Consider the following 27,120-nt stretch of genomic DNA (forward strand, 5'->3'; position numbering starts at 1 on the left):
ACACACACACACACACACACATTCAGCTTTATATAGTAGATGTCGTACAGTATGGAACAAGACAGTAAGGCTCCTCTCAGACTTCTAGTCCTTCCAACAAGGCTTTTCTTTAACGATAAATACAAAATATATTTAAGAACTTGTAATAAAAGCACATACAAGAAACCACTGTGTACTTACCCTTGGTAATTCATCGTACCAATTGAATACATCCACTCCAATGAGAGAAAAGACTCGGTTTAGTGGTGGTAGAATCTGCTTAGTGATGTAGTAGGTTGCATTTAGTCTCAGGTTATGGTCTTGGAGGACATCAATAGGCCGTCTCACAAGCTGGATAAGGGGTACTCCAGGTGTACCATACACTATGACATAGGGCACTCTTTCTCCGACACGAGGTTCAGAGCGACGGTCATATGCTACCATTTTCCTGTGAACAAGAACAGCTGAGGTGAGTTTTCTACTGTTCAACGTAGCTGTGACCCATGTAAGAAACGTGCAGCTCCCTGATTCTAGTCAATGGTGTCTGTAGGACAGGAAAATATCTGTGCTCTTTAATACACATCCAGGTATCATTTATGCCACTAGAAATGCCAGTCACAACTTGATAATATTTACAGAAATCTTAACTAGTAACTACACACTTTGTTTCCATGCATAAACAGTACAAATGAAGATAAGATACTTTGCAATATAAAGTATTGCAGAAAAAGACGTCTTTCCCCACTAATTCTCCCTGCACGGATTATTCACTCAATAACTGCTCAAATCTGTCTTCACTGAGGGATCAAATTACATCCTCTGCCTATAAAAGCTTATGAAAATAGGAAGAGAAAGTAGTTAGAGAAATTGCTGAGGCTTACAGAGGTGATGCCCCCGTGTGTAATCATATGGATGGTCTCCGATCTCTCACCTGGTCAGTTCCAGTGCCGGCACACAAGCTCCTGGTCTGTAAGTACCGCTTCCTCTGTATTCCTTGGCAAAGGTAAGATCCTGCATGCTGGCCTTTCCCTGCAAAAGCTTCATACATTGCCTCTGGACATACTGCTTTATTTGACTTATATCTCTTGTTTCAAACAGCAGCTTAATAGAACGCTCCAGTATCTGGAAGTATACAGAAAGACGAAAAATGGAACATTGGAAAAGCAGCCACTGGACAAAGCAGTCATTACTTACAATGGGTATAAAATGACTATACACCGCTGTTGAAATGGCAGTCTTTCATAAAAAGAATAATTTCAGAACTTTTTTCCACCTTCAAATGTCACCCATAATCTGTACATTTCAATTGAAAAAAACAAACAAAATAATTTCTTATAATTGGGGATGTGGTTGTGTTCAAAATGATACAAAAATCACATTCAATCTCATGGTAAATAGTAGTCAGTACACAGCTGCCTTCATTTACAGGGATTCGGATTATCCTATACAAAGCTTAGCTGTTCTAGTGACATTTTCCTGACATTAGTTGCATTTTACAGCAAAAACCAATGTCCAAGAGGGTGGGAGCTGAAATGAATACAACCTATAGACTATATACTAGAAAACAGAACACTGAAAAGCATCAATAAACTCCAAGAAGAATATGGGTTTATTACTTTCAATACCTACAACTGAGGAACGGGTTTCGGTCCCAGTTTGGTGCTACTGCATCTGAAATTCAAAAAAGCTTTGCACTTGAGCCGTTAGCATTGGCAAAGTATACAACTGGTCTAATCTCTAGAAAATATCAGCAGATGTTGCAGTATGGTGCTGATGGCCATGCTTGGACAGCACGGTTAAGGTGGGAATCAGATGTGGGACAGATCAAAGTAGAACAATAGAAAGAGGTATTGGAGCAGGTTCCCAGACTGTCCCCAGTGAGAGTCTCAGAGACCCTCGCAGATATATCTCATACACAGGGTGTATAGATCGCCGAGCTTCCTTTTTAAGATAGGGGTCCGATCAGATGCAGTCTGTCCTAGATGTGGAGCAGAGGATGCACATTTAATGTACATGTTCTGGGAATGCAGTAAACTGGGTTCACATTGGAAAAGCACGTCAGCTCTAATCCAAAGGTGTTTGGAGAGCAACTTCAGGCAGACCCAAAGGTGTATGTGCTGGGCTATTTGGGAGAGTCGACGGACTTTGAATCTCCACTGGCCATTGGGTTATTGCGAACATTATACCAGGCTCGCAAACTGATTGCGTCACATTGATCAGATGTCCAACCTCCATCAGTCAATGCACTAATAAACAGGATAAATGAGAACATTTGGATGGAAAAGGGGGCTTATAGAAAAATAAAAGCAATAACAAAATTTGAAAATATATGTGGACCATAGTTAAATATGTCGGGCCTACTGTCTGGGGCTCTGGTGAGAGATAGGATATAGCAGCTAGTGGTTCCAGGGAAGAGGGATGCAATATTTTCAGGTTTTGGATATAGGGGTAGTCAGTGGGCATAGTAAATAGAAGCGACTATTGTGTGTCAGTCAAGTTAGGGTATATTGGATGTAATGCACTATGAATATAGTTTGGTCCGGTGTGTTATTGGAGGGAGGGGTTTTTGTTCTCATTTATAAATATAATTAATAAAACTGAGTTAGAGATGGATATATGGAAAGTTGTTGATACAATTAATTGCATAACAGTAATGTAAATGCTTAATCTGTAATTATGAACAAGTTATTATTCAATGGTATATTGGTAACAATGTTATGTATGCTTTCTTGTCAATAAAATTGATTGGATTCCCTCTGCTGTGTTGTAGGCCATTAGTAAGGAGAAGCGTCCAAACATTTTTCCCAGGGCATTAGTTATACCATGGAACGTAGTGATCATCAGGAACTGGCTTAAATTTGGTACAGCGGTGACAAAGTAGAATTGAACGTCACTCAAAAATAATGAAAACGCAAGAATAGAGGCCTACAGGAACATTAACAGAGCTGCATGAAATTCTGGCAATTACTGCTTGTGACAACAATCTCTTTATAATCTTCATATGTCTGGCCTGTGAGGTAGAGTGGCAAAATGGAAGCATTTTCTTTAAAAAAAAAAAAATAAACATCCAAGCTCGGCTATTTATTGCCAAAAATCTATACCAAGTCTGGCAAAGTATGTGGAAAAACATGTTTTGGTCTGATGAGACCAAGTTTGATTTTTTTTGCCATATTTCCAAAAGATATATTTGACACAAGCCAACATTGCATCATCACAAGAATACTATGCCAACAGTGAAGCATGGTGGAGGCAGTATTATGCTTTGGGGCTGTTTTTCAACAGTTTGAATTGGAGTTCTAGTTAAGGTGGAGGAAATTATAAACAGTTCCAAATATCAGTCAATTTTACAACAAAACCTTCAAGCCTCTGTTAAAAAGCTGAAGATTAATTTAACCTTTCCACATGACAATGACCCTAAGCAAACCTCAAAATCAACAAAAGAAGTGATTTGCCAGAAGAAGACAATCAGAGTTTTGGAATGGCCCAGCCAGAGTCCATAACTGAGTCCAGTTGAAAATCTGTGATTTAACCTGAAGAGAGCTGTACAGATGCCATTGCAATCTGACAGATTTGGAGCATTACTACAAGGAAGAGTGGGCAAAGATTGCAAATTCTGGCTGTGACATGCTGATAGACTTCTACCCCAAAACACTGAATGATGTCATCAAAAAAGCATGCCAACAAAATATTAGTTTGAGGGTGTGCATATTTATGAAATCACATTTTATTTCTTAAAATTTCAGTTTATTTTTCAATTTAATTGTACAGATTGTGACAATATATGTTGAAAAAGTTCTGAAACTATTCTTCTTGTGATGATTTTTTTTCTACAAGACAAAAATCTGGAATTTTAACAGGGGTGTGTAGATAAAGGCATTAAATCTGTTATTAGAAGTACCGTATATGATTAGATGCGGATTATGCAACATCTCAGTGCATGTTTTACACTAACCGACCTGACATAGTCAATGACATATTGGCTAGGTTTGAGGAACAGCAATTGTTAACTATCCTGTTTAGACAGATGACCGCACTTACCATGAGCAGAGAATGATTGATAAAAGATCGTTCGATGCACAGATGGTCACTGTTCTCAGCAGCACACTGATTTACACAGGACAATGTACTGCTGAGAATGAGGATTTTTAAGCTTTAACATGTCACCTGACGAATAAGCGGTTTGTTTGTAATTGACAGCCAGTTTACACTGCAGGTTCATCAGTAAATGAGATTTACTAGGAACTAGAGATGAGCAAATTTGATCGGTTCAAGGCTTATTCAGCAAGCTATAGTGCTTACCGAATAGCTGCAGAGGGAACCCGGATACCTGGATCGTGTCGGCTGATCAGCTATTCAGCTCGGGCTGTTTGCTGGGCTCTCCATGCATGTGTACTGACTTTCACACAGCCGCGGAGCCGAACAGCTGTTCGGCCGATGCGATCCAGGTATCCGGGTTCCCTCTGCAGCATATTCAGTAAGCACTATAGCTTGCCCAATGAGCCCTGACCCGATCAAATTCACTTTTCTCTTCTAGGGACGCTTGTGAATTGGCCGTGTGAATTCACCTTTTGTTTTTGCACATTTGGGGATGGAGGTATAGGGATAAGTCTCTGCACTTGGGAGAAGACTTTGAAATATATATTGACTTTGACTCCTTACCTTACCAACAGCGGGACAAGCATCTCTTCTCACAGTCTCTATGCCTTTTGCATCAAAAACGGGATCCTTCTGTTCAAGGGTTTCATACATGTAGCCCACATATCTCTTCTTGGTTTGCAAAACACATGGAAGATACACCTGGAAGATGTAGAAGTGTGATATGTAGAGTGTCAGTACTAGATCATACAGGTCTTAGGGTACCGTCACACTATACGATTTACCTACGATCACGACCAGCGATACGACCTGGCCGTGATCGTAGGTAAATCGTAGTGTGGTCGCTGGGGAGCTGTCACACAGACAGCTCTCCAGCGACCAACGATCCCGAGGTCCCCGGGTAAACATCGGGTTACTAAGCGCAGGACCGCGCTTAGTAACCCGATGTTTACCCTGGTTACAAGCGTAAAACTAAAAAAAAACAAACAGCACATACTTACATTCTGGTGTCCGTCAGGTCCCTTGCCGTCTACTTCCCGCACTCACTGACTGCCGGCCGTAAAGTGAAAGTGAAAGCACAGCCGCTGTTCTCTGCTTTCACTTTACGGCCGGCAGTCACAGTGCGGGAAGCAGACGGCAAGGGACCTGACGGACACCAGAATGTAAGTATGTGCTGTTTGCTTTTTTTTAGTTTTACGCTTGTAACCAGGGTAAACATCGGGTTACTAAGCGCGGCCCTGCGCTTAGTAACCCGATGTTTACCCTGGTTACAAGCGAACGCATCGCTGGATCGCATCTCTAGATCGGTGTCACACACACCGATCTAGCGATGACAGAGGGAGATCCAGCGATGAAACAAAGTTCCAAACGATCTGCTACGACGTACGATTCTCAGCAGGATCCCTGATCGCTGCTGCGTGTCAGACACAGCGATATCGTAACGATATCGCTGGAACGTCACGAATCGTACCGTCGTAGCGATCGAAATGGCACTGTGTGACGGTACCCTAACACACTTGTACTAATTAAATATGCAAATTGTTCTTTGGGACTTTTAACATGCAGAAAACGTTTCCCTTATCCAAAAACGAATTTATTTATTTATTTATTTTAGAAATTACACAATAAGTTCTATAGTCCTAAAGTAGTACTAATAACAACTTCAGCCAATCCTGCAAAAAAACAAGACCTCTATGAAAGAATAAGTGTACGTTCACATTAGCGTTTTGCGTGTTTGCGTCGGGCGCGGCAGCGGCGACGCATGCGTCATGCGCCCCTATATTTAACATGGGGGGGCGCATGGACATGCGTTGTGCGACGCATGCGTTTTTTTTGCCGCAAGCGTCGGGCAAAGAAAAAGCAACAAGTTGCATTTTTTTGCGTCCAAATTTCGGCAAAAAAGGACGCATGCGTCGCAAATACGCAGCGTTTTGGTGCATTTTTATTTGCGTTGTGCGTTGCGTCGCCGACGCAGCGGCGCACAACGCAAATGTGAACGTAGCCTAAGAAAGTCATGGTTCTATCAATGTGGCAACACAAATAGGACTCTTGCAAAAAAAAAAAAAAAAAAAAAACAATATGTTTTTATTTTGCAAAAGTACTAAAACCTTGTAATCTGTATTTTTATTTTGGCATTACACATACCTTCTCAAACTTCAGTTTCACTGGCTTTGGGTTTGTGGCAGTGACGGCTTCAGCAATTTCTTCTCCAATCTTAAAGGACTGTTCTTTAGTTGCCCCTTTCAGCAACACAAACATACTACAAGATATAAGGATAATATATGAATAATGGTAGAAATCGTTATCAGAAGTCAGCATTGGTGGAGTTACAATCAGCGATGATACAGTCTCACTGATACACGCTCTTGGTCATCACCTCAATAAACACAATTTACCAGGCGATATAGTGGTATTCTGCAGGTCACTAGCACTTAAACCATATTAGGTTGATGTACTGGAGCTGTGGCTACAGAGAAAATGAAGCTGTCTATAATCATTCCTCGACACTGATTTACAGCCTGCTCTGCAGCGTGTGTGTAGAGCAGGTTTTCACGTGCAAGGGAGTGATGACAGCGTGCTCACCACATACTTAGTGACTGTTACAACCCCCTACACCACCCTAATGTCTGTAACAAGCAGCTGCAGGGAGACTATAACCTCATTTTTCCCTGTAGCCACTGCTCCAGTAAACCAGCCTATCATGATTTAAATGCCATCTCCATGCAGATTACCACTATATCTGCAGCTAAAAACTGTTTATGATAGTCAATGATATATTTTCTAAGATAATGTTTGCATAGATAACGGGAGGGGAACCCTCAAAGATATGTGGCTAAGACTTGTGAAAAATCATTGGGTTTCTTGACTCTTCAATACATTTTGTACTTCAATTCTCCACCATGAAAATAATTAATAATGCAGCGCCCCAGAGACCTGGTCGTTGCAGTAATGTCGCTCTGCCACTAAGGGGAGTGATGGTACGTCTGATGGCACTAAAGGAGTTCACCTGACCAGGTATCACAGTCACACACTACATTTCACACTCCGGCCACCAGGGGGAGCAAAAGGTTCTATTTATTAGGCCACTCCTCAAACTTTGGTAAAACTGGGGGTTGGATAGGAAGTTAGTCAGAAGCTGGCTGGGTTTTGTCCAGGCAACATCCCGTGGCAGGGGGTGGTGCAGGGAAGATTCAGAGGGGTCCCTGTCAGGCGTGGGAACCTGGCAGTGACTTAGCGACAAGGACAGATCGTTACAGAACCGCGCCTGCACTACCTTGCGGCGGTATCTAAAGAAAGGACACGAAGCGAAGTATATTGTGGAGAAGTGAGAAACGAGATCAATGCACAAAGGAGAACCAGTAGGAGTCGTGCCCCGAGATCGGCAACATCCTACTGAGGCGCGTAGCCGGTGGCCAGAACGCCGAGGAAGTAACTGACTCCAAGCATTACTTCAAACAGAGGCAGGACAGTTGATTATAAGTTGGCTGTCTAACATACATCACCTAAGAAGACATAGGGGGCAAGCGTGGAGAGGGGCGTCTCTAGGGTCCCAGAATAGCTCCGAGCCTTCCCGTCAAACGGGTGCGTCCTAGCCATACCAAACTGGGGGACGAAGCAGAATATCAGAATAGAAATGACAGTTGTGAGGACTATCCCGAATGCTCAGCAGGGAAGGACTGCAACACACAGGTGCTAGTTGGTAGGCACTGATTTCCACCTGCAAAGGGAACTCTGGATGTGCCTTCGGACCAGCCGGTCTCAGACAGCCCTGTTAACAGTGCTCCGGATTGAGGATCCTGAAGTCACCAGTAAAGATGTAAAGAGACTGCAACCCTGTGTCCTCGTTATTAACTGCGCCTCACACCATCGCCACCTACACTACTGGGAAGCCCTGGGGATACACTTCACCTGTGGGAAGGTATACCACCTAGCTGCCATTCCATCACCCCAGCGGACCCGGAAGCAGCGTCGGTCGCCCTGACCGAACACCACAGGTGGCGTCACGAACCCTTGACAAACTACCATCCACCCTTTCATTGGACGCCCCTTAGCAGGGTCACGGACCGGGTCCCGTCACCGTGACAACCCCAGAACTGAGACACAGAGGACCGGTACTGAGTAACCTGTGGCCCTGTGTCTGGGGGCGCTCCAACTATCATTGTGATTTTTTTTTTTTTACCTGGTGAACATGCTGCTGTCTTGAATAAGATGTTGCATTTGTTTTGTTCCTCTCCCTAGCTTCTGCTACACATTAGACAGGCATCACTTGGATGATACATAGATGCCATCAGTGTGCTGCTTATTTTCTGTTTTTTTCCCCCCCAAGGACCCATTGCTTTCAATGGGTGACTGATCTCAACTCAGACCAAAAACAGACTAATTTATTTTATTGGGACCGCCAATCCCACAGAGCCTAATGCAGGAAAATCCTCTTCATAAAAGCAGAGAACAATGATTTCATTACCTGTCGGTATCACCATACACAACTTTGGCTCCCCACTTCTTTGTGTCGTTCACAAGTTTTATAGCACGCTCCAGAGTCTCTCGTGCCTTATGGACAATGCTGTCTCCAACCTAAAAGAAGATAAAGCAGAAGTCATTACTTGGGTGGAATCTGCAGAATGAGATATCCTAATATCAGATGGACAGCAATAATAGTGCATGTTTGCCAGATACATAAAGCTTTACCATGATGTAAAAGTCAAGGAAAACGCTTACAGGGAAAACATTTCTCAATTTCATTTCAAGATCATTCATCCCATATTGGTTGGTGAAGTGCTCACTGATCACAGATTACTGATTCAGAGCTCTTATACATGGAAACATCATACAAGACCCTTAGTTTGATTACACTTACGGTATATTTTATTATAGTTTGATATGTGAAAAGAAAATAAAGATATGTCTCCTGATGACATAAAAAGACTAGAATAGTTCTACTTGGTGATGACCTCTAATGTGGAAATGTGCAAACATCCCACCAGTAACTGGCTATTAGGTTGTGCATATGTCATAACTCAGGAAAATCACTTTAAAAGGGAGTTCTGTTCCCCCTTTAAATCATTTATACATGTATGTAGGGGACTTGGCCCCTATAAAAGCCATATCTGTAGTATAGATTTAAGTGGTTTAGTTGCCAGAAAACAAACAAACATTTATTTAGTATGCAAATAAGGGGGCATATGTGAACTCTACTTAGTGTGGCCAAAGGGCTCGGGGTACCATTAAGCCCCCTGAATTGGCATACTGAACCCAGTCACATCTTGATTTAATCAGCGGCTCTGCACCTTCACAGTGAAAATACAAGAGCCCAGCCGCGCTCAGTGTCAGTGTGAGCTATCTGAATGCATAAAGAACTTATCACTGCATGCTTGACCCACAAAGGTAAGCCTGTGCCCCTTGTGTAATGGACACTCTGGATGCCTTGCTGGCTCTGAGTCAAATCACGTAAAGTTTTCCGAACATTTGGCACTCCATAAAACCAACTTCTGTACCTATTTTAATCTTTTCAAATAAATAAGTTTTATGGTGTGTGCTCTGAACACTGGCTCCTGCCCGCAGAATAGTACGGAGCAGCAGCCATTGACAATGTGTATAAGTGGTGTGCAGGCTCTTGCAGTGTTAGTGTGCGCGCTCACTGCTGGCTCTTGTCTGCGGCTGCTGCTCGGTACTGTGCTGTGACCAGCGTTCAGAGAGCACACACTGACACTGCGTGCAGCTGGGCTCCTGCTCTATTCATACAGCGGTGTATAGCTGCTGATTGAGTTCAGGCAGCACTCGCTAGAACGCTGTCAATCAAGATATGACAAAGCTCTCAGTATGCACATTGAGGGGGCTATAGTGGTGAACTGAGCCCTTTGGGCATGCCAAGGGTGCACCAAAGGCCCCTTATCTGCAAAACACGTACGTGCAAACTAATCTACTAATCTATGTCTTTCCGTCTGTCTGTCCTGGATATTCATTGGTCGCGGCCTCTGTCTGTCATGGAAATCCAAGTCGCTGATTGGTCGTGGCAAACAGCCACGACCAATCAGCAACAGGCACAGTCCCGGCGGCAACATGGCCGCTCCTTCCTCCCCGCAGTCAGTGCCCCCTCCATACTCCCCTCCAGTCAGCGCTCACACAGGTTTAATGGCAGCGTTAACCGACCGCGCTATGCCGCGGTGTAACGCACTCAATTAACGCTGCTATTAACCCTGTGTGACCAACGTTTTACTATTGATGCTGCCTATGTGGCATCAATAGTAAAAATATCGAATGTTAAAAATAATTAAAAAATTAAAAAATCGTTATATACTCCCCGTCCGTCGGCCCCTCGGATCCACAACAGGCCTTTCCCGCTCGCGATGCTCTGGTAACCGGTCCATACTGCGATCTCACGAGATGATGACGTAGCGGTCTCACGAGACAGCTACGTCATCATCTCGCGAGACCGCAATGCACTCTTCAGACCGGAGCGTGCGAGGAGCGTCGGTAACCGCATCGCTTGGATCCGGGGGCTCCGGAAGGTGAGTATATAACTATTTTTAATTTTTATTCTTTTTCTTAACAGGGATATGATGCCCACACTGCTGTATACTACGTGGGCTGGGCAATATACTACATGGGCTGTGCAACGTAGCTGGGCAATATACTACGTGGCTGTGCAACGTGGCTGGGCAATATACGTGGGCTGTGCTATATACTACGTGGGCTGTGCAATATACTACGTGACTGGGCAATATACTACGTGGCTGGGCAATATACTACATACTACGTGGCTGGGCAATATACTACGTGGCTGGGCAATATACTACGTGGCTGGGCAATATACTACGTGGCTGGGCAATATACTACGTAACTGGGCAATATATTACGTAACTGGGCATTATACTACGTGGCTGGGCAATATACTACGTGAACATGCATATTCTAGAATACCCGATGCTTTAGAATCGGGCCACCATCTAGTTTTATTATATTATATCTATCTATCTAATTGTCTAAGGGGTACTTCCGTCTGTTTGTCTGTCTGTCTTCCTGTCGCAGAAATCCCGCGTCGCTGATTGGTCGCAGCCGCCGTGACCAATCAGCGACAGGCTTAGTCCCGCCGTGAATTGGCCCCTCCCTACTGTCAAGTCAGTGCCCCCTCCCAACTCCCCTCCAGTCAGTGCCAGTGTGTCGTCCCATCCCGGACCAACTTTTTACTATTGATGCTGCCTTTGCAGCATCAATAAGTAAAAAGATATAATGTTAAAAATAATTAAAAATTAAAAATTGTGCTAGACTCACCTTCCGCCGTCCACCGACGTGCGCGATGCTGATGCCAGCTTCCATTCCCAGTGATGCATTGTGAAATTACCCAGCTGACTTAGTGGTCTCGGGACAGCTTCGGTGGACACCGGAGTGTGAGTATATAACTATTTTTTATTTTTTTTAACAGGGATTTGGTGCCCACACTGCGTGGGCAGTGTTATATACTGCGGGGGCAGTGTTATATACTGCGCGGGCAGTGTTATATACTGCGCGGGCAGTGTTATATACTGCGCGGGCAGTGTTATATACTGCGCGGGCAGTGTTATATACTGCGCGGGCAGTGTTATATACTGCGCGGGCAGTGTTATATACTGCGCGGGCAGTGTTATATACTGCGCGGGCAGTGTTATATACTGCGTGGGCAGTGCTATATACTACGTGGCTGTGCTAGATACCACGGGGCTGTGCTATATACTACGTGGCTGTGCTATATACTGCGTGGCTGTGCTATATACTGCGTGGCTGTGCTATATACTACGTGGCTGTGCTATATACTACGTGGAGGTGCTAAGCGCGACGTACATACATACATATTCTAGAATACCTGATGCGTTAGAATCAGGCCACCATCTAGTATATATATATATATATATATATATATATATATATATATATATATATATATATATATATATATATATATATATATATACATACATACACACACACATATTCAAATATATACACACAGTGTTGATGTTGTTCTCCCAATAATTTTATGAAGCTGCAGGGAATAGTAATGAACCCCCAACTATAGAGTTAGATTAGGCACAGACTGTGGAAGGGAACATGGGTCTTTAAAATGTTAGGGCCTCTTTCTGCAATAACATTAAAAACTCGACAAGTGACAGGAGCCTGAAGTGAATTTATTCCACAGTATCATATATATAAGGAATCATAGGCTACCATGCTCTTCAGTCATTGTGATCTGGAAGCCTTCATACCTCTACACAGGGCATTCTCCCAGAAAAGTTAGCGGCAGTATAGCCAAATGTGACATTGGCAATTAACTTCAATCCCAATTGCCGGGCATCGAGCAAGCGAGTAAGGCTTTTGTCGTCTTTGTATTGTTTCATGGACTGTTTCACCATTATTCGAGTCTTTAAAATTTCTTCAAGCATTCTTGGCAGCACCCCCTTTCTAACAGAAGCCTGAATAAAGACATAAATACAAAGTTGAATAGTGAAATAATTAGCTTGGAATAAGATAATATTCACAAGAATGTGAGCAAAAAGTCATCCAGGGATATGGATAAGTTGGGAAGATAAAGTGTTGGAAATATATGGCGAGAGCTCATCACCCGCCCATTATGGACATTGATCTATAGGTGGCAGTAAAGGAACAAGTTGCACTTTCTCCTGTGAAGCATTGTCCTAAAGATTGTACAACAGCAGCATCTCCCCATGGATAATAACTCATAATATATTTATTGACTAAGACTTGTATATACCATGCTGGATAATTTTCACTAACCTAAATATAAACCTGGGAGAAAAAAAAACAGGACAATTTGAATCAAATTTCATTTGCATTAGCAAATGTAAAAGATCCAAGTCCCAGTACAGAGGTATAATACTGACCTTCATAATATAGAGTATGTCAGGATATACCAAGGCAAGACTTCTTACCTTAACAAAGGCAACTCCATTAGGGGATATGGTAATATCATGCCGAAGCTGGTAGAGGAGGTCTGGAGGAACATGCAAAGATGTGCAGCCAAATTTTAACTCCTCACACCTAGAAAACAAGTAGCAACATGTTCTTATTTGAATCTATCATAATTATTATTTATGTCAGAGCGTCAGTGATCCCAGGGTTCTGTATATATGACAAAGTCATGAGTAAATGAGTTTTCAGACAAATAGAGGGGGAACGAATAGCCTGCCTGTGAGGACTAGAGAAGGGAAAGGATGCTGGCCATATTAATAATACAATAGGTTATAGGCTTTTCTGAAGAAGTTGCTCCTCATGTAAGTGGGCCGCAAAGGAAAAATAAAGACAATTTCAAGTGTTTGGCTGTTTCTGAATCTCCTATAAGTGTGAATAGAGAACTACGCACATGTAGTACTTCCTCTCCGTTGTCTTAAGGGAACAAAAACAGCTACAGTATTCAAGCATCTATCATGGATCCACATCTATTAGACATTCATAAAATATCCTGCTGATTTAAGGGATTGCCCAGGACTGAATAACTGATGTCGCTTTGTGATAGGTCATCACATTAGAGATGGGTACAGGTCTGACACCAGATACAAGACCCACAATGATCTCATATACAGCTGTGCGAAAAAGTGTTTGCCCCCTTCCTGATTTCCTATTCTTTCGCATGTTGGTCACAATTAAATGTTTCAGATCTTTATCAAGGGAAAGAAAAAGAAATCCAAACCTATAGGGCTCTGTGTGAAAAAGTGATTGCATCCCCCCATTAAAACACAAACACCCCCCCATTAACAGTGATTTATCACATCTTTGGGAAGCAGAGTTCAAATTCCCAACCACATCCAAGCCAGATCACTACCTCAACTGTTCTCAATCAAGAAATCACTTGAATAGGACCCTGTCTGACAAAGTGAAGTAGACCAAAAGATACTCAAAAGCTAAACATCATGCCGCAATCCAAAGAAATTATGGAACAAATGAGAAACAAAGTTATTAAGATCGATCAGTGTGTAAAAGATTCTAAAGCCATGTCTAAAGCTTTGGGACTCTAGAAAACCACAGAGAGAACAATTATCCACAAATGGCAAAAACGTGGAACAGTGGTGAACCTTCCTAAGAGTGGCCGGCCAATGAAAATTATCCCAAGAGCACTTTATAGGTCTTTATAGGGAGCAGACCCGTATCATAATTTATGGTTGTGCATACCTTGAATTATATTAAATATTAGATTTTATATTGTTTATGGAACTAACTATTGGTTTCAGTATGGGGATGCATGATATAATATACTAATGACTTGATATTTATCTTTCCAGGATGTTGAGTGGTTGTACCCACTTTTGTTTTCAATTATGTTTAAGTGTTGTATCATGTGCCAATAAAGTTTATGTATACATTTTTTACTATTTTCGGGTGTAGTGTGCATAATTGCAGTAGTGCTTTTTCTCTTCTTTTGACATTGATTGTTTTTACTACTGATAATAATAATAATCTTTATTTATATAGCGCCAACATATTCCGCAGCGCTTTACAGTTTAACAGTTTCAAACACAAAAGTCATAAGTAACAACGTTAACAATACAATAATTAAAGCAAAATAAGACGACCCTGCTCGTGAGAGCTTACAATCTACAATGAGGTGGGGGAGATACAAAGTACAGGTGTGTATTTACAATGATGTATTTACAATCATGGTCCAGCCATCTTCAGGGGTTGGGGAATAGATGGGGATAGTGAATGGGCTACACACACACAAACATAACATAACTTTGATTAGTGAACGTGATAGGCCGCTCTGAACAAATGTGTTTTGAGCGAGCGCCTAAAACTATGCAAATTATGGATGGTCCTAATATCTTGGGGTAGAGCATTCCAGAGGATTGGCGCAGCACGGGAGAAGTCTTGGAGTCGGGAGTGGGAGGTACGGATTAGTGCAGAGGTTAGCCGAAAGTCATTTGCAGAGCGCAGTGGTCTGTTAGGCTGATAGACAGAAATGAGGGAGGAGATGTAAGGGGGTGCCACACTGTGGAGAGCTTTGTGGGTGAGAACAAGTACTTTGAATTGTATCCTGTAATGAATGGGCAGCCAGTGTAACGACTGGCGAAGAGCGGACGCGTCCGAGTAACGATTAGCCAGATGGACGACCCTGGCTGCTGCATTAAGGATGGACTGGAGAGGGGAAAGTCGAGTGAGGGGGAGGCCAATTAATAGAGCGTTACAGTAGTCCAGGCGGGAGTGGATCAGGGCGACCGTGAGGGTTTTAGCTGTCTCCATGGTGAGAAAAGGGCGGATTCTAGAGATGTTCTTTAGGTGTAAGCGGCACGAGCGGGCAAGAGATTGTATATGGAAGGTGAAGGAGAGATCGGAGTCAAACATAACACCCAGACAGCGCGCCTGCTGCCGGGGTGTTATTATGGTGCCACCCACGGAGAGGGAAATGTCAGATTTAGGGAGGTTAGTAGATGGTGGGAGCAGAAGAAGTTCAGTTTTGGAGAGGTTGAGTTTCAGATAGAGAGCGGACATGATGTTGGAGACTGCGGACAGACAGTCAGTGGCGTTCTGTAGTACAGCAGGGGTAAGGTCAGGGGATGACGTATATAGTTGTGTGTCGTCGGCATAAAGATGGTACTGAAAGCCAAATCTGCTGATGGTCTGTCCAATTGGGGCCGTGTAGAGAGAGAACAGAAGGGGGCCAAGGACTGAGCCCTGAGGTACCCCAACAGTGAGAGGAAGAGGAGATGAAGTGGAGCCAGAGAACAGAACACTGAAGGAGCGGTCAGAAAGATAGGAGGAGAACCAGGAGAGAGCAGTGTCCTTAATGCCTAGTGACTGGAGCCTAGAGAGCAGGAGAGGGTGGTCAACAGTGTCAAAAGCTGCAGAAAGGTCGAGAAGAATGAGCAGAGAGTGGTCACCATTACGTTTTGCTGTCAGAAGGTCATTGGTCACTTTGATGAGTGCAGTTTCTGTCGAATGTAGGGGGCGGAAACCGGACTGTGAAGGGTCTAGGAGGGAGTGAGTGGAGAGGTAACGGGTAAGGCGGGAGTATATCAGGCGCTCCAAGAGTTTAGAGATGAAGGGGAGATTGGAGACCGGTCTGTAGTTGTTTGTGCAGGATGGGTCGAGGGTGGGTTTCTTTAGTAATGGAGTAATGATAGAGTGTTTGAAGGAGGAGGGGAAAATGCCAGAGGAGAGGGAGAGATTAAAGATTGTAGTTAGGTGACTTGTGACAACTGGAGAGAGAGACTGGAGGAGATGTGAGGGAATGGGGTCGGTAGTGCATGTAGTCAGACGAGAAGAGGAGAGGAGCCTGGAGACTTCTTCTTCTGTGATGGGATCGAATGTGGAGAGTGAGCCAGGGGCAATGAGGGGAGGGATGGGAGTCACTGAACTTAGTTGTTGGGAGCGGATTTCCTGACGGATATTGTCTATTTTCTCTATAAAGTGGGAGGCCAGGTCACCAGCACAAATATCTGTGATAGAGGCTTGTGCTTTTGGCCTGAGGAGGGAGTGAAAGGTGTCAAAAAGTTTCTTGGGGTTGTTGGATAGTGAGGAGATCAGAGTGGTAAAGTAGGTCTGTTTAGCGAAGTGAAGGGCAAAGTTATAGGTCCTTAACATAAATTTGAAGTGTATGAAGTCTTCTGGTGTGCGTGTTTTCCTCCATAAGCGTTCAGCACACCCAGAGGATCGCTGGAGAAATCGGGTTTGCGATGTGAGCCAGGGCTGTTTTATTCTGTGTTTGGAGGTCCTGAGGGTGAGGGGAGCTACTTGGTCAAGGGTGCTTCTAAGAGTGTCATTGAAGTGATGTACCGCCAGATCAGGACAGGAAAAGGAAGATATTGGGGACAATGATGAGCGTAGGGAGTCTGAAAGTGTAAGAGGGTTAATGGCTTGTAGATTTCTGACTGAATGGTGTGTAGGAGGGTGCTGGGGTGAGCGAGGATATGTGAGTGTGAAGGAAAGAATGTTGTGGTCAGAGAGGGGAAGCGGTGAGTTATCTATGTAGGAGATTGAGCAGAGCCGGGCAAAAACCAGGTCCAGGGTGTTACCGTCCTTGTGTGTCTCAGAGGTTGAGAGCTGTGAGAGGCCGAGAGAAGTGGTTAGTGACAGAAGCTGGGATGCAGATGTGGAAGTGGGGCTGTTAATGGGGATGTTGAAGTCTCCCAGGATAAGGGTTGGTAGTTCTGAGGACATGAAGTGCGGCAGCCAGGCAGAGAAATGGTCCAGGAAGCGGGTGGGTGAGCCTGGGGGCCGGTATATGACCGCTACTCTGAGGGAGAGGGGGCGAAAGAGCCTGATGGTGTGGACCTCAAAGGAAGGGAATGAGAGTGATGGAACTGAGGGGATGACCTGGAAAGTGCATTGTGGGGACAGGAGTATGCCAACTCCACCACCAGGTCTGTTTGTTGGTCTCGGGGAATGGGAGAATTGTAAGCCACCATGGGTAATGGCAGCAGGAGAGACAGTGTCAGAATCCTGAATCCAGGTTTCCGTGAGGGCCAGCAGATTCAGAGAGTTTTTCAGAAAGTAATTGTGTAGGAAAGGAAGCTTGTTACATACAGACCGTGGATTCCAAAGGGCACAATTAAAAGAAGGAGGGGATGAAGGAGTGCAATTAATATTAGTAAGATTATTAAGGTCTCGATGTGAGGTAGGGTAGGGGTTGAGGTTGGTGGATGGTGGACCGGGGTTTGGGGAGATGTCTCCTGATATCAGCAGGAGTAGGAAGATAAAAAGCAAGTAGCTTTTGGGATTGTATGAAGTTTTTTTATGCAGTCTGTTTGGGTAAGATGGACTGAGGTTGCACCTCACACATTTATGGTAGCTATAGTAGTGCACCTGGATTACCTTACTTTCAAGAGCACAGCAAACACTCTTCCAAGAGGACACAGAAGACCCCATAACATCCAAAGAACTGCAGGCCTTACTTGCCTCAGTTGAGGTCAGTGTCAATGACTCCACCATAAGAAAGACTGGGCAAAAATGGATGGCATGGCAGAGTTCCAAGACTAAAACCACTGCTGAGCAATAAGAACATAAAGGCACGTCTCAGTTTTGCAAAAAAGAAAAAAAATCTTGATGATCCCTAAGACTTTTGGGAGAATACTCTGTGGACTAACGAGACAAAAGTTGAGCTTTTTGGAAGGTGTATGTCCCATTACATCTAGTGTAGAAGTAACACAGCATTTCAGAAAAGGAACATCATACCAACAGTCAAATATGGTGGTGGTAGTGTGATGGTCTGAGGCTGTTTTGCTGCTTCAGGACCTAGAAGACTTGTTGTGGTAAGGGTAACCATGAATTCTGCTGTCTAAAATAAGTCCTGAAGGAGAATATGTGGCCAACTGTTCGTGACCTCAAAACTGAAGCGCACTTGGGTTATGTAGCAGGACAATGATCCAAAACCACCAGCAAATTCACCTCTGAATGGCTTAAGAAAAGCAAAATGAAGACTTTGGAGTAGCCTGATCAAAGTCCTGACCTTAATCTGATTCAGATGAGATGGCATGACCTTAAAAAGGATGTTCATGCTTGGAAACCCTCCAATGTGGCTGAATTACAACAGTTCTGCAAAGATGAGTGAGAAAAATTCTTCCAGAGCGTTGTAAAAACAGGATTTTTGGTTGCTTACCGTAAAATCTGTTTCTTGAAGCCTCCATTGGGGGACACAGGAACCATGGGTGTATGCTGCTGCCACTAGGAGGCTGACACTATGCAAATAAAAAAGTTAGCTCCTCCTCTGCAGTGTACACCCCACCGACTGGCATTATACTCTTCAGTTAGTGAGAAAGTAGTAGGAGAAAAGAACAAGGTTGAAAAACCATAACCACAAACTTGAGAACTGTAAACGTGAGAACAGTCATAAAACAGATAACAGAAACATTGGGAGGGAGCTGTGTCCCCCAATGGAGGCTTCAAGAAACAGATTTTACGGTAAGCAACCAAAAATCCTGTTTTCTTTATCGCCTCTCATTGGGGGACACAGGAACCATGGGACGTCCCAAAGCAGTCCCACGGGTGGGAAAGACAGACTTCTATCAGGTCAGAGGACTCACCACTGCCGCCTGCAAGATCCTTCTGCCTAGGCCGGCGTCCGCCGAAGCGTAGGTATGGACCTTGTAAAATTTGGCGAACGTGTGGATGGAAGACCAAGTTGCCGCTTTGCAAAGCTGTAAGGCGGAAGCCCTGTGGTGCACCGCCCAGGAGGCGCCGACTGCCCGGGTAGAGTGAGCCTTAATCCCAGGAGGGGGCACTCTGTTCTTGACCCGGTAAGCCTCCAAAATTGCCAATCTGATCCAGCGAGCAATAGTCGCTTTAGAAGCCGGTTGGCCTCTGCGCGTGCCATCAGGAATGACGAAAAAGGAATCCGTCTTCCGGAAAGTGGACGTTCTGTCCAGATAGATCCTCACTGCCCTGACGAGGTCCAGCTTGTTCAATGATCGCTCCAGAGGATGAGTCGGAACTGGACAAAAGGAAGGTAGAACGATGTCCTCGTTGAGGTGGAAGGTGGAAACCACCTTAGGAAGAAAGGAAGGTGGGAGCCGGAAGACCACCTTGTCCTGGTGAATGACCAAAAACGGAGGGCGGCAAGACAGGGCCGCCAACTCGGAAACGCGGCGAATAGACGTGATGGCCACAAGAAAGGTCACCTTCCAAGATAGAACTGATAGAGGAATCTCCCTAAGAGGTTCAAAGGGGGAAACCCTCAGAACGTCCAGTACCAGGTTTAAGTCCCATGCCTCCACAGGGGCCCTGTACGGCGGGACAGCATGGGCTACCCCTTGAAAGAAGGTCTTAACTTGTGGCCGAGAGGCCAAGGTCTTCTGAAAGAGGATGGAAAGCGCAGAGACCTGACCCTTCAGGGAGCTAAGCGCCAGGCCCGAATCCAGTCCTGCCTGAAGGAAGGCCAAAAGAGAAGGCAGGGAAAAAACCATAGGCGGAACGCGGTTGGACTCGCACCAACGGAAGTAAGCCTTCCAGGTGCGGTAGTAGATCCTGGAAGACGAAGGCTTCCGAGCCTGAATCATAGTGTGAATCACCCGGTCCGAGAGGCTCTTAAAACCGCGGTCTCAACAGCCACGCCGTTAAACTGAGCGACCGAGAATTCGGGTGGCAGATCGGACCCTGGGACAGCAGATCGGGCCTGTCTGGAAGGCGCCAGGGAGCGTCCGCGAGAAGGTTGACGAGCTCCGCGAACCAAGCTCTCCTGGGCCAATCCGGGGCGATCAGGATGACCGGCACCCCTTCCGCTTTGATTTTCTTCAACAGCTTGGGAAGTAATGGAAGGGGTGGGAACAGGTAGGGCAGCTCGAACTGTGACCAAGGAATGGCCAGAGCATCGACGTCCACTGCGAGAGGATCGCGGGACCTGGAGACGAACTGCGGAACCTTCCTGTTGATTCGAGACGCCGTGAGATCCACATCCGGAGTCCCCCATCGAAGGCAAATCTGATGGAAGACCTCCGGATGCAAGGACCATTCCCCTGCCGCGAGGCCCTCGCGGCTGAGGAAGTCGGCGGCCCAGTTGTCCACGCCGGGGATATGCACCGCGGATATCACCGGAACCGTTGCCTCTGCCCAAAGGAGGATCTTGGATACCTCAGCAAGGGCCAAGGAGCTCCGGGTCCCCCCCTGATGGTTGACATACGCCACAGCCGTGGCGTTGTCCGTCTGGATCCGGACTGGAAGGCCCCTGAGGATCCTTTCCCAGTGGCGGAGGGACAGAAAGATGGCCCGAATCTCGAGGACATTGATTGGCAGAGTTGACTCCTGCAACGACCAACGGCCCTGAACCGTCAGGTGGGGAAAAACCGCACCCCAGCCGATCAGGCTGGCGTCCGTTGTCACCACCTGCCAGTGAACTGGAAGGAAGGACCTGCCCTGGGAGATGAGAGGTGACATCAGCCACCAGTTGAGGGACCGCTTGACCCGAGAAGAGAGCCTGATCGGCCGATCCAGGGAGAAGACAGACCTGTCCCACTGAGACAGAATGGCTTGCTGAAGGGGTCGCGAATGAAATTGGGCGAAGGGAATCGCTTCCAAGGTAGCCACCATCCTCCCCAAAACCTTCATGGCCGATCGGAGGGAGGGAGGCCGAGGACCCTGGAGCAAGCGTATGTCCCGACAAAGAGTGGATCTCTTGTCCTTGGGAAGGAAGACTCTGCTCTGACGAGTGTCGAAAAGCATGCCCAGAAAGATGATGCGCTGAGAAGGAATAAGGCAGGACTTCTTCCGGTTGACCAGCCACCCGAAACGGGCTAAGGTGTCGAGAACAATGGACAGGCTTTCGTGGGCCTGAGCAAAGGACGGAGCCTTGATGAGAATGTCGTCGAGGTATGGAAATAGGACCAGGCCTCTGACTCTCAATATTGCCATCAGCGCCGCCATGATCTTCGTGAACACCCTTGGAGCGGTTGCGAGACCGAACGGCAGGGCGACGAATTGAAAGTGTTCCTGTTGTACTGCGAAGCGCAGGAAACGGTGATGTCCGGGAAATACCGGGACATGGAGGTAGGCGTCCTGGATATCTATTGAGCATAGAAATTCCTGGGCCTCCATGGAAGCAATTACTGAACGAAGGGATTCCATCCTGAAGTGTCTCAGGCGAACTCTCCTGTTCAGCAATTTGAGGTCCAGAATGGGGCGAACCTTGCCGTCTTTTTTCGGTACCACAAAAAGGTTCGAGTAGAAACCCGTGAACCGTTCTTTCTCTGGGACGGGAACGATTACCCCGGATTTGAGCAGAGAAGCGATGGCTGCGAAGAAGCCCGGAACTAGAGCGGGATCTCTTGGAGGACGGGATTGGAAGAAACGATCCCTGGGTCGGGAGGCGAACTCTATCTTGTATCCCGAGGATACAACTTCCCTGACCCATGCGTCCTCCACTGCGGAAATCCAGACGTCCCTGAAGAAGAGAAGACGGCCGCCCAACCTGGGAGGTGGGCTGGGGTCTTGCCGAGAGTCATGCCGAGGTGGATCTTCCAGTCCTGGGCCTGGAGGATCTACCCTGGGAATAGCGAGGACGCCAGGACGGAGTGGGCCTAAAGGACACCGCCTTCTTCTCCTGACGTGCCTGTGGCCTCTGTTGCTGCTGGGAAAAGGAGTTTGACGCAGCGAAGCGACGAAAGGGCCGAAAAGAGCGAAACTGCCGTCTAGGAGGAGGGCGGCGAGGCTTAGCCTGGGGGAGAAGAGAACTTGTACCCCCGGTGGCGTCCTTAATGATTTGATCCAGCTGGGAACCAAAGAGACGAGAGCCCTGGAAGGGCAGACTAGTGAGGGACTTTTTAGAAGATAAATCCGCCTGCCAGGCCTTGAGCCAAACGGTGTGGCGGATGGCAACGGCATTGCTGGAAGCCTGAGCCGCACAAGACGCGACATCCAGGGAGGCAGAGACCAGGTATTCACCGGCGTGGGAAATCTGGTTGGCAAGCTCCGCTAGTTGCATGGGAGGCGCCCCGTCCAGGATACCTCGACGGAGTTCTTTGGCCCATTTGGAGATGGATTTAGAAACCCAAGTGGAAGCAAAAGCTGGGCATATGGCCGCTGCAGCCGCTTCAAAAGCTGACTTCGCAAAGGATTCTATAGCCCTATCATTAGAGTCCTTCAGAGATGCTCCGCCTGACAGAGGAAGCACCGTGTTGGTGGACAGCCTGGACACAGGTGGATCCACCGAGGGAGAGACCGTCCAATTGGCGGTAACTTCTGGAGAAAAGGGATATAGCACACCCAGGCGTTTTCCCCTCTGAAAACGCCTAGTGGGGTTCTCTCTCTCTCTGGACATGATTTCCTCGAATTCAGGATGAGGAGCAAAAAACTTGGAAGGTGGTTTGGCCCGTCTAAACGAAACCGCCTGATCTGCGGGTTCCGTAGAGGGATCCTTTATGCCACAAGATTGGTTTACTGCCACAATGAGATTCTGGACCATCTCCCTCATGGTGGCGATTTTGTTAGAATCCAGCTCCGAAATATCCTCCGAGGGCGCATCAGAGTGTGCCTCGCCTGACTCAGGGGAGGAGGGTCGAGGAGATGCCGACCGCAGGGGAGGGCCGAGTGGCGAGATGGAGCGCGAAGAGGACTCAGACCGACGTTCCTGTCTGGACCTTTTGTGGCTTATCAAGGAGGGCTCGGGCGGCGGTTCCTGCGACCCGCTGGCCACGGCAGGGGTCTGCAGGGGTAAGCGATCCAGCGCGGACACCAGGGTTTGAGATACCCGTGTTAAATCCGCCACCGATTGTGACAGAGAGGCGGCCCAGCCTGGGATGGGGGGGTCAGTCTCGGGCGGAACAGCCGGGGGATCCTGGGCGGTGGGAACAATCGGGTTGCTGCAGGACTGACACAGCGGGGAGGACTGACCTGAGGGAAGTTTGCTGTTACAGGACGAACATGCAAAGTAGGTGACTAGGGCAGAAGATGAAGAAGTCGGAGGACGAGAGCGGCCCCCTTTAGAGTTAGACATTTTGAAGAGGTCCCTGAAGAAAATGCCAGCAGGTTAGGGGACAGTGGGGCAGAGGAGGGTGTCAGTCTGCAGTGCAGAGCTACTCACGGCAGACGAAAAGCCCGGATACCAGGAGCTGCAGGAAGATGCTGTGGATCCCCGGCGCAGATGGCGTGCTGCGTCCCCGGACCGAGCGCTCTGCGAAGTTTCCCGGCGCAGGAGCGTGGCAGAATGAAGGAGACTCGTGCCCTAAGCGTCCAGCAGCGGCGTGGAGGAAGGGGCGGAGCCAGACGAGATGGCGCCGGTGGGAGGAGAATGCGGAGTTTGTCGGGCGGGAGAAAGCCCGCCCGATGATACCGGAAGTGGGCGAGCGCGTCACCGGAAGTAGGCCCCGGGGAAAGCCGGGGCCTAAATTAGAAGCCGGTGACCGCCGAAAAGATGGTAATCGGCGGTGCGGCGCAAAAAACAGTGCGGGCGCCGCCCGGCTGATAGGCGCTGCAGCCGCCGCAGGAAAGGGGGGAGCGCCGATGCCGGCGCCGGAAGTAGGCCCGGGAAGAGCCGGGGCCTGAATTAGAAGCCAGCGGCCGCTGGATAGGACCGCGGCCGCGCGTCACCTCCCAAGGTACGGCCGCCGGGGAAAACGGTGCGGCTGCCTGAAGGGGGCCGCGCCGCAAAGATTAAAAGGATGCGGCCGCAGGTAAGGCAGTGCGACTGCCTGTGAAAACGCGGCCGCGGTGGAAAACTGCGGGAAGGAATGGGACCTAAGTGTCACCCAGATCGGTGGGTCTCGGAAAAAGGTGCGGCCGCAGGTGGAGAAGTGCGGCCGTAGAAATAGCAGTGCGGCTGCCAGTAAGGCACCGCGCTGCTCAAAAGGAAAACTGCGCAGGAAACGTAGGGGATCCACAGGGCCCCCTAACTGATAGGGGCACAAATACTCACCTAACTTCCCACGCCGTCGGTACTAACCTTAAGAAGTGGAAGGTATTAGACGTCCGTGTAGGTGGTGACGGACGTCCTCGTCTCCTCCGACCGACAGGCTCTGGTGGGCGAGTGGGTGGGGGACGGAGCCAGGACCGGACTTCTGAGCACGCTTCTGTGCCAGGATCTTGGTCCTGCTGTGGGATCTATGAGGATACGGGGTGGCAGTACACGCCGTACTCATAGTCCATAATGTGGGAGTACAGGTGTGACTGTTCACCCTGTATCCCTCCGGAAACCTGAAAAGGAACGACGCACATTGAGGTAGATAAGGGTCTAATGAAAGACCCGTGTCCACCTCCTACTGACACTAAGCTAAACTGAAGAGTATAATGCCAGTCGGTGGGGTGTACACTGCAGAGGAGGAGCTAACTTTTTTATTTGCATAGTGTCAGCCTCCTAGTGGCAGCAGCATACACCCATGGTTCCTGTGTCCCCCAATGAGAGGCGATAAAGAAAGACTCATTGCCAGTTGTCGCAAACATTTGATTTCAGATGTTGCTGTTAAGGGTGGCCCAACTAGTTATTAGGTTTAGAGGGCAATCACTTTTCCACACAGAGCCCTGTAGGTTTGGATTTCTTTTTCCCTTAATAATAAAAGACGTTCATTTAAAAACTGCATTTTGTGATTACTTGTGTTACCTTTGTCTAACATTTAAATTTATTTGGTGATCTGAAATCAGGAAATCAGGAAGGGGGAAACACTTTATTACACAACTGTGCATGACCTATCCCACGGATAGATCATCAATTGTTAAGTCCCCACAACCCTTTTAAGGAAAGTGCACATGATAAATTTCTAAAACAGGGAATTATCCCATGGTTATTTTAGCAATATATGCAAGCTTCACAATGACACCCAACCTTGGTATAATGCCTACATTAAGATTTGGACGTAGTCATGGCTTTGGGCCTGCCATGAAGTCCTCCTATAGTATCCACTTTCATGTTACTCACATACTCATATACATATGTGAAAGGTAAAAACACCGATGGCTCTTACTTTCCCAGGTTCTCAACATTTCCCAAACAAGTTGAGTAGCAGTAGTTATATGCAATCACTATGGAGGGGTACAAGGACTGAAAGTCCAGAACCAATATGGAATTGCTGTAGAATTTGGACTCTGGTTCCATCACAAGTGGTATGCACTGCGGGGCTCTCATCTGAGCTCGTTGTTGGGCGCTTGGAGATACTGGGATATAATTCATTGGTTTAGCAATGCGGAGCATCATTGATTCAACTCGGTACTATAAGAAAAAATAACAAATCATTAGTTTTGTCATGTAATTCTTCATGCTTCCAGTGCAGCATTTTAGTTTCGGAATAAACACCATCATTGCCATCATGGCAGCCTTCAACCCACACTTTATTAGGCATGGTTATGGGAATGGCGGTTTTGTACTGGTTTACTAATGTTTTACTTCTAGAATTGTGTGCCAAGATGAGAATACCACTTTAATTTGCTTCTACCTTGTGCTGGGTCCCTTTTTAGCAACCACCGGAAAGCTGCAGTACAGCAGTATTTAAGAATTCCGTCATTCTCTTTACCTGCGATCCTCTAGTTAGGACATGCAAAAACTGAATCCCAAAAAGTCTTGCAAGTTCACTGGTTCTCCCAATCAAATCTAAATGATCGAGTAACTGGAGTGTCCCAAGCACCCTGCTCATATAGTGGTCAATCATCCTCCATCTGGAAACAGATATGCAGAAGAAAAAAAAAAAAAAAAAATCACATTACATGTTCTAAAAACATCCAAAAATGTGTCCGATTTATTATGAAATTTTTAAATGTCCCATAAATAGTTAAAGCTATGAACCCTAAAAAAGATAATGCTAAGGAATGAGTAACTTGCAAATTGTCCATAAACTTGTAATAAATGACTGAAAGATAAGGCATTATCAGGTGGACATTACAGTAAACAGAAGGGTTATCTTCCCTGACTAAATTATAAAATATGTCCGTTAGAAAAAGAGACCTGCACCCTCCTGCGGTGCGGATGTCGCAACCCCCCAGATCTGATATTGATAACCTATCCTAATGAAAGGCCATGAATATCAAAATCCTGGACAAACCCTTTAAGTTAAAATGCATAATTTATAGAACATTACCTGTAAATATCGGATTTGTTATCAAACCAATCAGATAATGTTCGAAAAGTGAAAAGTGGGAACCTCTGGTGAAGAACATGGAAGACCACATTTTCAAATGTGTAATTAGTCAGAGCAACCTAAAACAAGATGGAAATAAACAACATTAGAAATCTTAAAAGAAAACACACTTGCAGTTTACTGAAACTCAATTCTGCTCATGAGAGGAGAATTAAAGGTCCCTTTAAAAAGAGGCTTCGAGGATACAAAGGGAATGAATTACAATATTATGCACAACATAAATACATATATATTAATTATGATTATAGATTTGTTTTTATTTATATTTCCTGCATATAATTAAGGTGGTAGCCATCATGCCTAAACAATTGCGGTGTTCTGATGCTTCAGCGCAGCCATAAAGATGATGGGAGAAGCGCATACGGCACTCCTGGTTGTGAGGATGACGTGCCCAAGTAGGATTCCAACCTGCTGATAGAGCAACTGAAAAACTTGGCACTCCGGAAGTTGTAGTGAAAAAAAAAATATTTGGCAATCCTTATAGTTGTTTTAATGTTTCCGTTCTACAACT

The 27,120-nt window shown here is 46.2% G+C and overlaps 1 protein-coding gene across 1 annotated transcript in view; it reads right to left on the bottom strand.

Moving 5' to 3' along the window:
* REV3L (REV3 like, DNA directed polymerase zeta catalytic subunit) overlaps positions 1 to 27,120 on the bottom strand; it is a 291,259-nt gene that overhangs the window by 16,509 nt on the left and 247,630 nt on the right. The window contains exons 21-30 of the mRNA XM_069726145.1: positions 26,550 to 26,668; positions 25,989 to 26,130; positions 25,443 to 25,687; positions 12,999 to 13,107; positions 12,315 to 12,521; positions 8,540 to 8,649; positions 6,220 to 6,334; positions 4,639 to 4,776; positions 911 to 1,101; positions 181 to 427 (exon numbers count right to left, since the gene is read on the bottom strand). Coding sequence (XP_069582246.1) covers positions 181 to 427; positions 911 to 1,101; positions 4,639 to 4,776; positions 6,220 to 6,334; positions 8,540 to 8,649; positions 12,315 to 12,521; positions 12,999 to 13,107; positions 25,443 to 25,687; positions 25,989 to 26,130; positions 26,550 to 26,668 — 1,623 coding nt within the window. The remainder of the gene's footprint in view (positions 1 to 180; positions 428 to 910; positions 1,102 to 4,638; positions 4,777 to 6,219; positions 6,335 to 8,539; positions 8,650 to 12,314; positions 12,522 to 12,998; positions 13,108 to 25,442; positions 25,688 to 25,988; positions 26,131 to 26,549; positions 26,669 to 27,120) is intronic.

The sequence above is a fragment of the Ranitomeya imitator genome, chromosome 5 (genome assembly GCF_032444005.1).
Source record: "Ranitomeya imitator isolate aRanImi1 chromosome 5, aRanImi1.pri, whole genome shotgun sequence".
NCBI lineage: Eukaryota > Metazoa > Chordata > Amphibia > Anura > Dendrobatidae > Ranitomeya > Ranitomeya imitator.